The sequence below is a fragment of the Helianthus annuus genome, chromosome 4, assembly GCF_002127325.2.
Source record: "Helianthus annuus cultivar XRQ/B chromosome 4, HanXRQr2.0-SUNRISE, whole genome shotgun sequence".
NCBI classification, from domain to species: Eukaryota; Viridiplantae; Streptophyta; class Magnoliopsida; order Asterales; family Asteraceae; genus Helianthus; species Helianthus annuus.
The window spans coordinates 201600229-201610088 of NC_035436.2; the positions used below are offsets into that span (position 1 = coordinate 201600229).

General features: G+C 33.0%; 1 protein-coding gene across 1 annotated transcript; it reads left to right on the forward strand.

Annotated features, from left to right (window-relative positions):
- Positions 1-3879: 3879 nt before the first annotated feature.
- Positions 3880-6549, forward strand: LOC110937937 (mitochondrial fission 1 protein A). The gene is made up of 5 exons (XM_022180405.2): positions 3880-4034; positions 5121-5259; positions 5350-5471; positions 6130-6193; positions 6280-6549. The coding sequence occupies exons 1-5, from the start codon at positions 3954-3956 to the stop codon at positions 6363-6365; spliced, it is 492 nt and encodes a 163-aa protein (XP_022036097.1). The 5' UTR covers positions 3880-3953; the 3' UTR covers positions 6366-6549.
- Positions 6550-9860: the final 3311 nt, after the last annotated feature.

A 9860-nucleotide genomic window follows, 5' to 3' on the forward strand; every position in this document is an offset into this window, starting at 1 on the left:
CTCCGTTTAAAATTACGTTTTTGCACCCAGTTCAAAATAAAATTATGTTTTCCCCTTAGCTAAAAATTACGATTTTGCCCTCAGCTCAAAATAACGTTTTCGCCCACAGTGGAAAATAAAATGATGTCCCCCCTAGCTCAAAATTATGATTTTCCCCTTAGTTTAAATTATAATGCCGCACCCAGTTCAAAATATATTTACGCTTTTGCCCTCTGTTCAAAATTATGATTTTGTTCCCATTTAAAAAATTACGATTTTGTTTCCACAGCTGCCTGGCACTTCCCCATTGGTCCAGCGAAATTACGATTTTCCCCCGTTTAAATTTACAGTTTTGCCATTTGTTTTGTTTTTTCCCGTCCATCCTAATTACGATTTTCCATCGGTTTCAAAATTATAGGTTTCCCATTGTTTTTGTTTTTTCTGTCAAATTACGATTTTGCCCACAGTGTAAAATTACAGTCATGCTATTGTTTTAGTTTTTTTTTTTTTTTTGACAAATCTATGGTAGTGTTTTGTTTTAATTGTTAACTCGGTGTAATTTTTATTCGTGTCAGGCGATTGCGTGACACACACTCATTTGTCCTAAAAAATTACAATTTTGCCCTAGTTAAAAATTATAGTCTTTCCATCGTTTTAGTTTTTTTAGGAAAAGTATTGATAGTGTTTTGTTTTAATTGGTTTTCTCGATGTAATGCTTTTTGAGATCGTGTTATAAGTAGTATGTACAAGTAATCGAAACACAGACGCATATAAACGAGAAATATTTGGCTTAGTGCCCCGGAACGCGGCGGGGCGAAACCTAATTATATTATACATACTATAAAAAGGCTATAGGGTTTGACTTGAGTCACATGCGGGTGACTCAAGCCTCTATTTTTTTATTACGACTCAAGATAAGTTTTAATTTAACCCTTTTAATTATGAGTGAATTTCAAGGATTGTCCTTTATCTTTATACTCATTTTCAGGCGTTGTCCTTTATGTTTAAAATTGACGAGTTTTGTCCTTTATGTTTTCAGATCATACACGTTTTGTTCTTTAGGCCTAACCAAGTTAGTTTTTTCAGTTAAATTTGGTCATGTGCTTTGCACATGAGGGCATTTTTGTCAATTCAAAGGTTGCAGAAGCTTTGAGCTGTAAATTTGCCGTTGAACTTACATTTGAATTGACAAAAATGCTCTCATGTGCAAAGCATATGACTAAATTTAACTGAAAAACTAACTGAGTTAGGCCTAAAGGACAAAACGTGTATGATATGAAAACATAAAGGATAAAACTCGTCAATTTTAAACATAAAGAACAGCGCCTGAAAATGAATATAAAAATAAAGAACAATCCTTCGTAAAATTTTCACCTACATCCCAACACTTTAACTACTATATATTTTTTCATTATCTGTTTTATATTTTTAACTCTAAAACTTATAAAATTATCACAGGGACCCAAAACTTCAATAAAGTTATTTTTTTCTTTACCAATTTTAACCACAAGTCCACAACCCCTAAACTTCAACACAGTTATAATTTTTTTTGAGTTTTTTAACAAATCTTTTGTTGCGACATCATAAACTTCAATAAACTTATTATTATTTTTTTAGGATATAATAGAAAGTTTATTTGGGTAGGAAGCCTAGGAAGTAATCTTGACCATCTATTTAATTAATCAAGAGCTAAGATTAAATGAGTGAAATTGAAGGAGAAAAAGGAGGCGCGTTGGTTTATCTAGGGGCATTGCAGTCAATCCTAGGTAATAGTTTCTCTCTCCTCCAATTCCCCCCCATTTTTTAAACGTTAGTAACTCTTTCATACGACATTACTTTTTTTACAAAAATTGCACAAAAAAACGAGCGTTTTTTATCTTTAAAACGAGTATACTATTGCTATATTTTCAAAAAAAAAATCGAAAACCCAGTTGCGTAAAACGCAATGGAAAAAACCCAGTTACGTAAAACGCAATGGAAAAAAAACCTAAAAATGACATTTTTCTAAAACGCAATACACCAAAAACACAAAGAAATGTCTTATTTGTAAAACGCAATGGCCAGAAAACACAAAGAAATGTCTTATTTCTAAAACGCAATAGCCTAAAAACACAAAAGAAAGTGTACTTTCTAAAACACAATGGACTGAAAACACATAAAAAGTGTTTTGCCTAAAACGCAATGCACCAAAAACACAAAGAAATGTCTTATTTATAAAACGCAATGGCAAGAAAACACTTAAAAATGTCTCCTTTCTAAAACGCAATGGCCTAAAAAAACAAAAGAAAGTGTTCTCTCTAAAACGCAATGGACTGAAAACACCTAAAAATGTGTTTTACCTAAAACGTAATGACTAAAAACACTTCAAAAATGTGTTTTCCTAAAACGCAATGACCAGAAAACACATAAAAATGTCTTAGTTTTAAAACGCAATTGCCCAAAAACACCAAAGAAAGTGTTCTCTCTCTAAAATGCATTAAACCAGGACAATAGTTTTGTCTGTGAATTGTCTGAACCAGGAAGTAGGAGATCAAAAGCTGTCTACGAATGCGGTTTTCCAGAGACAATTTACAGAAATTAAATTTTCTGATGCATTTTTATTAAAGCAATTTAATCTACGAATGCAGCTCGACCCCAGCCAGGGGCTGCCGCCCCTTGGACCCTGCTACCAGGGGCACTGCCCCCGGACCACCGCCAAGATCGTAAAACGCAATGACTAAATCAAAAACCCAGATCGTAAAAATGAAATTAAAGAATTTCTTACATGGATGGATCGAGCCGATTTCTTCAACGATTAACGAAATTTGAATGATTGAAACACTTATCAGCGATCGAATCGAACGGATCGAGTGATTATCTTCAAAATCATCAGAAAAAACGAGATTTTGTATGAAATTAAACTGCGTTTTCTTCAAAAAGCTGAAGAACCCGTTGATCGGGTGTTTGAATCATTGATTGGTGATGAAAATCGCAGTATAATGTAGTGATTATTAAGATAGAAAGTGAAGAAATGGTTGAAGATGATGGGTTTTGAAAATGGTGGGTTTTGAAGTTACTAGGGAGAAGAAGGAAGAAGAAATGATATAATTGACTAAAATACCCTTCCTCTTTATTTTAAATTTTGCCACATGTCATAATCCTATTACTTCCTATCCTTTCTAGCCAAAATAAACTTTCTACTTGATCCTCACCCTATTTTTTTTTACCAATTTAAACCACAACCCTTGAACTTTAACATATTTTTTTTTGAGTTTTTAACGAATATTTCAGCTGCGGCATCATCAATATTTTTAACACTTTCGTTTTTCTATAAAGATTCGAATAATACCAATGTCCATGCTGTATCGCGTTAGGTTGCGCCAAGATTTTCTTTTATATTAAGCTTCAAATCACCCCCTCAACGTGTGAGTTTGTATTAACGTTTCAACGTTACTTTTCTTCACGGTTTAACACGCGAGCATGCAAATTTCCGTTAATTAACAATTATCAAACCTCATGTTATTTTGTTTTAAGCGGCCAACGAATCCTTCTAATGGGTTACTGGCGAAATTCACCACATCGAGATACACTCGCCTCCGAACCGGGGAAAACTCTCACCTAGGGCAAAAGCCCATTAACACTCGCTCGAAGGTACAACAGTGTGGTGAGGTAAAACCCGTTCAGTTCAAGGATCGAACTAGCGATCGCCGCCTACTCGGCTAGTCTCTCATCATCACCTCATACTTTCGAAAACTAATGGGAAAAAGCAGGAATTAAACCCAGGTCTCTTAAAAACCAAAGTGTCTTCGGAACAACAGGAAAATTATAATTTATTTTAGTTTTGAGTTATCTGTATAAAAAGTTAAAAACTAATGTCGTCTACGAAAAGCAAGAAAAAAAATTAAAAAAAAGTCTATAAATTGACATCTACACAAAAACTTGTATATATCATTCTTTCGGTGTCAATTACGTCAGTCATCAAGGGTTTTGGAAAGATGAACCAGTTTTTCGAATCGATCAATTCCTTCTTCACCGGTGGAGATCAGCTTCCATGGTGCTCCCCCGATATCATTGCGGTAAAGAAAGAAACAATAATCGGTTCTCACTCTCCGATTCTGTTATTTATTTTTAGGTTGATTAGCAGTTATTCGTGACCTAGACTGGATTGATTCAATTCTGACCAATTTGTCAATTTGTTACATGTGTGTGCTTTTATGGCTCACATGTATATGTTTACTTTTTACATATTGAAGGTTTTAATGTGCAGTTATTGAATTAGATATAGTTAAATAGCATTACTGGTGTTTCATAGTGATTCAGTTAAAGTTCTTAATTTGAAAGTAGAATTGGGAACCTAGTTCTTGGTGGTTAAAGTGTGTTGGGATCAAACACAACGACTACACGCGAAAAGCAATAAAACGAACACGACGAATTACGTGGTTCAGTTTAGACTAGTTAAAGTTTAGCAAACTTGCTCCCCAAGTTAAGCCCATGTAGGGCCCACAACCAACAAAATGAGATACATATATTTTTTTTTAGAACGACGACTTTCTTGTATTAGGCTACCACACTCCCCAGATTGGAGATCCCTGTTGCTCCTCTCTGGACAGGCTATGTTGTCTTAACCGGGCCCATGCTGGCTTCAGAGTTTGGCTTGGGCGATCCCCCGGGAAACCATACCGTCGACTGCCACTTGACAGCTGTTGTGCCACCACAAGAGCTGAACACTCTCTCGCGTAACACACGGTGGGACGAAAACCTGGGTGGGCTCAGGATAGAACCTGGCACCTCTGCGAGGAGGCTAGGCTCTATCCATCATATAATTGGTCGGATGATATCATGATAATGCTTCTATGATTTCTATCTGAATTAAAGAACAAAATAATGATTTCGGGTTATGGATTCATTTGGGATCTTCTTGTTGTTTCTTTTTGTATTATTTTTGTTTGTTTTATGTGCTAATGTTGAGGTTTATTAATATTCTTCAACAAGTTACCTCATAATCAACTGAGATTTGCAGCTGTCCTGATTCCTTTTTGTGTTATGGGAATTGTAACTAAAATGTAAATTCAAGCATGTATTAGCTAATTTTAATTGATAAACCAGTTTATTATTTTGGTTTGTTGTTCAAGAAGTACCTTAATTAGCTTAATACCGAACAGGGGTGTGAAAAAGAAGTTGCCGAGGCTTCAAATGATGCCTCTGATGAGGCAAAGAGTGAGGGCATTATGCGTTTATCTTGGGCGTTGGTTCACTCTAGGCAACCAGAAGACGTGCAACGCGGCATAGCTATGCTTGAAGGTAAGGATAATAATTTTCTATTTCCATTTTGATTGTACTCTTTAAAGTTCTAGTTTAAGGTATGATTCAATTTTGAACTTGTATCCGCAGCTTCATTAGTGAACACCAGCAGCCCGTTGCAAAAGAGAGAGAAACTATATCTACTGGCTGTTGGATACTACCGAAGTGGTGACTTTCCGAAGAGTAGGATGCTTCTTGAACAAGCTTTAGAGGTTTATTTCTCTTTCGTTCATCATGCCTGTAAAGAAGATTTAATATTCACATTTTATGGATTAGGATCAAATACAAAGGATCCTAATTGTAAGAAGTGTAAGAAGGATTTATAGAGTGACAAGTGTCTAATAACCTAAAAAAACCCCACTACAAAAAAAAAAAAAAAAAAAAAAAACAAACTTAAACATCCACCACCACCAAAAACCTAAACCTCCCCCCCCCCCCCACATCACCTACCAAATTTTTTTTTTTTTTTTGCCGAGGGGGTGGGGGTTTAGGTTTTTGGGTGGGGGTGGGTGTTTAGTTTTTTTTAGGTTTTTTTTTTTTTTTTGGGGGGGGGGGGGGGTTAGGTTATTTTTAGGTTTTTGGGGGGTGGGGGGGGGGGGGGTTAGGTTTTTTGGGGGTTTTTTTGGTGATGTATAGTTTTTTTTTGTTTTTTTTGCCCGGGGGGGGGGGGGGGGTTTAGGTTTTTTTTTGGGAGGGGGGGGGTGGGTGTTTAGGTTTTTGGTGGTGATGTAATGGGTTTAGTTTTAGCTTATTGGACACTTATCACTCTATAAATCCTTCTTACACTTCTTACAATTAGAAGCCTTTGTAGAATAACTTGACCCCACATTTTATATTCGTATAAATCTTGATTTGATGGTGTGGTTATAGATTGCACCGGATTGGAACCAAGCTTTGTCACTTAAGAAGGCGATAGAAGATCGCATCACTAAAGGTCTCAGTTTTGTTATTTATGGATATTATTATTGTGTCATTAGGTCAACATTCGGTTGTAAACATAGTATTATTATGATTACGCAGATGGTGTGATTGGAATCGGTATTACTGCTACTGCTGTTGGACTTATAGCTGGCGGGATTGCTGCAGCGTTGATCAGGAAGAATTAGTTAGCTTTCATGACTACACTAATAATAACATCACCCCTTTTAAGGTTTTATGTGGTGCCGTCTTTTGTAGTTTGCTGGTAACGAGTTATGCAGCGCCTTTAGTTTTAGCGTAGTCTCTTTTTCGGCAAACAGCTACCCTTTACAAGTTTCACAGCTTTGATTCAGTATTTGTTGCTTGGTAGAATGTATTTACCTTTTTTTTTACAATAATGCAGTACATAATATATCTAGTGAAACAAGTTTAGTTATTAACATCACCCACCAATTTTGGTTTCGTTAAGACAAAACGGGCTTGAATCGAGAGCAGAAAATTAAGAATATTGGAACAGACAATCGGATCAAGCTAAACTGGTTCCAGACTAAGTACGACAAACTTCAGAATTTTTGTATTTACAAACTCGGGTTGTAAACGAGCCAACTCAGGGGCTGTTTGTTTACCTCTTAATGGGACTCTTAATGGTTCAGACCTCTTACTGATTTAGCACTTAATGGTTTAGACTGTTTGTTTCGCGAGCAGATGTCTGAATGGTTCAGACACTTGCCTCTGAATGGTTAAGTTTTATACTGAGTCTGAATGGTTAAGACCTCTAATCTGAATTGGTCAGACATTTGCCTCTAAACGGTTAAGCATTATACTAGCTCTTAATGGTTCAGACCTCTTACTGGTTCAGCACTTAATGGTTCAAACCTCTTACTGATTCAGCACTTAACCATTCAGAAGTTGCCAAACAGCCCTTCAGTCGTGAACTACTCAAGATCTCTTCGATAAAAGTTTGAATTGAGTCGAGCTTAAACGAGTCTGATCTCATGTCTAAAAATAAACTTTTTAAATAAATGATCATGAGCTTTTTTCACTCATTGACTTGAGCCGGCTCACAACCTAAATAAGCCTATTAATATATTTTTATTTAACACAACAAATGTATATTTATAATATACACACACAAAAATAGAGAGACGATTAGTTACAAAGGGCTCTTATCCTGAAAAGAGAAAATGATTTTGAGCCATTGAACTAGGGAACGAATGGTCGATAGTAATTTTCAGGTAAGAAAAAAAGTGAAGAAAAAAAGTGAAGGGTAAATTGGTATATCCTATCATTGATGGTTTTTTCTTATTCAAATTTCCCCCACATTTTTTAAATATTTATAACTTATATAACATTATTTAAAAAACAAACTACACCATAAAAACGAGCATTTAATTCTTTTTAATTTGAGTATTGTTATAAATGTATTTTATGATTGTTATAAATATATTTTATGATATGACTATCCACATGCCTAACTCCCATTGGCATTTAAGTTGTGTTGAATGATTGCCCTATAAATAGTGGCTTTTGTATTTCATACATACACATGAATAAGAATAAGTTCTTCTATTCTCTTTCTCTCTTTCTATAATACTTGTTCTTTATGTTTATAGTTATACGTTGGTTGCTAGTATGTCGTTGTTTCACAACACGTTATCAGCACGAGACTCTAAACACGGAATTCTGGTAATTCACATCCAGGTCGTCATCAAAAATCAAAGTTCTCAAAAGATTATTAGTCGGCGTGACTATCCTACAAGTAAGTTTTATTTTGATTCATGAGATTTATTAATTATTAATCTTGTATTACTTATCCATATTAAATCTTTGGATGATTAATTTATATTTTCAATTTCAAGCATCCAAAAGCCATCATACATATTACCATAAAAATATTGAAAAGAAATTTTTGAATATCATAAAATAAATCTTTTGGATCAATATTGAAGATTTCAATCATTGAGATGTTATTTAATTAAATTTGAACAAATCAAAATGATGCTAACAAAAACAATGGTTTCTATAAAATTTTTGGTTGATATATTTAGTATTCTAATCAGAAAGAATTTGATACAACCTTATAAAAAAAGGTAGATGTTGATCCAATATAAAAAAAAATTAGAAAAAAAAAAGATTCGTATAATGTGGACTAGATTTTTTTTATGTAAATTTCAGTAATTATTTATTAAGGTGTCAGTAATTAGTAATTTTTGCATGATCTCTAAATTTTAAATAAACATACTTGGGTTGTCTTCTATCCCAATAAATATGAGTATTATTAACATTGATCTCCTCACATGATCGCTATCCATAAAATAAAATGTTTACAATCTAGTGATGCTCATCTGCATATTCCTTGAGCCACCATGATCATATATTTAACCCTGTTAAGTTGTAAATAAAATTGTTGAATTAGTTTGATTTGAGGATGTTAAATATTAACCCTGTTAAGTTATAAGTAAAACTGTTGAATTATTTTGATTTGAGGAAGTTAATTTGCAATCTAGAGAATATTATATGTGTTTTTAGAACTCATGAAAAATAATTAAATTCAATATCACAAAGTATGAAACTCAATATTTATGGACTAAACAGTGCAATTGTATTAGGTATATCTGTTTGTATTGGTGGTAAGATATAAATGATGTATATACTATATTTCATTTTGTATAGTTTATAATTTAAATGGATTTAGTGATGTTATAGGATAAAATATTTGGTTATACGTTTATTTATGCATAAACCAATTGTATTCTTAAGAAATTAAAGAACGCTTAAATGATATTAATGTTGGTCAATGCTTAAAATTAAAATCATTAAATATCATTTTTCCCATCATGTTGGTTAATGCTTAGAAATTAAATTCATTGAATATCATTTAATTCATTCTTTATTAATTTTAATTATATTGTTAATTATGTTATGAATACATCATTAATACATCCTTAACTCCTATGTTATGAATACATCATTAAGAGTGACTATGTTATGAATACATCATTGAGAAGTGATAGTGACTCTCCATTATAACGTTTGATGGAGATAAATTTGTAGTATACAATAGTTGACAGATTATTATACTATGAAAAAAGTCTGTTTAGTATTTAATATGTTCATGTACATTCACTTCTGATGTGTAAAACTTGTATTTAACATATAAATTTTAATGTGATTGTTCATAACAATTTAACTAGAAATACAATATGATAAGTATATGTTTATAGTGTTCTTATTTGATATATAAGAATAAGAAATTTGGTGCTTTATATGGCATTACATGAGATGTTATCATATAATTTTTAATCCGTTTGATGACAAGTTATAGCTATATTTTAGTAGTAAAAAAATCATATATTGATTTACTCATCTTTCTTTATAAATGTTATCTTACTATTAATCAAGATGTATGATTTTATTGTGGCTTTCATCATATATCAACTTTGTCCTTTATAGAACACCACTAATTTGAAAGCTAACGCACACGATGTCGATAAATTAGAGCATAACCTATAATAATAGGCTTATCACTATTGCAATTTATTGCGTCTTTTATATGCTTTAATTTATGTAGATGATATGTCAAATAAAAAAAAAATTATATATTTCTTACAAGTGATGAAAAAATATTATTTCATAAGGTTGTGTCATAAGTCATTTCTTATAGAGACTTAATATAAAGTGAT

What these genes read in the sequence shown, in the direction of transcription:
- LOC110937937 (XM_022180405.2), top strand. Translation starts at nt 3,954, where the DNA reads ATGAACCAGTTTTTCGAATCGATCAATTCCTTCTTCACCGGTGGAGAT. An exon ending in CGGCATAGCTATGCTTGAAG is followed by an intron (nt 5,260 to 5,349) that starts GTAAGGATAATA and finishes TTGTATCCGCAG; the next exon opens with CTTCATTAGTGAACACCAGC. An exon ending in AGAAGATCGCATCACTAAAG is followed by an intron (nt 6,194 to 6,279) that starts GTCTCAGTTTTG and finishes ATGATTACGCAG; the next exon opens with ATGGTGTGATTGGAATCGGT.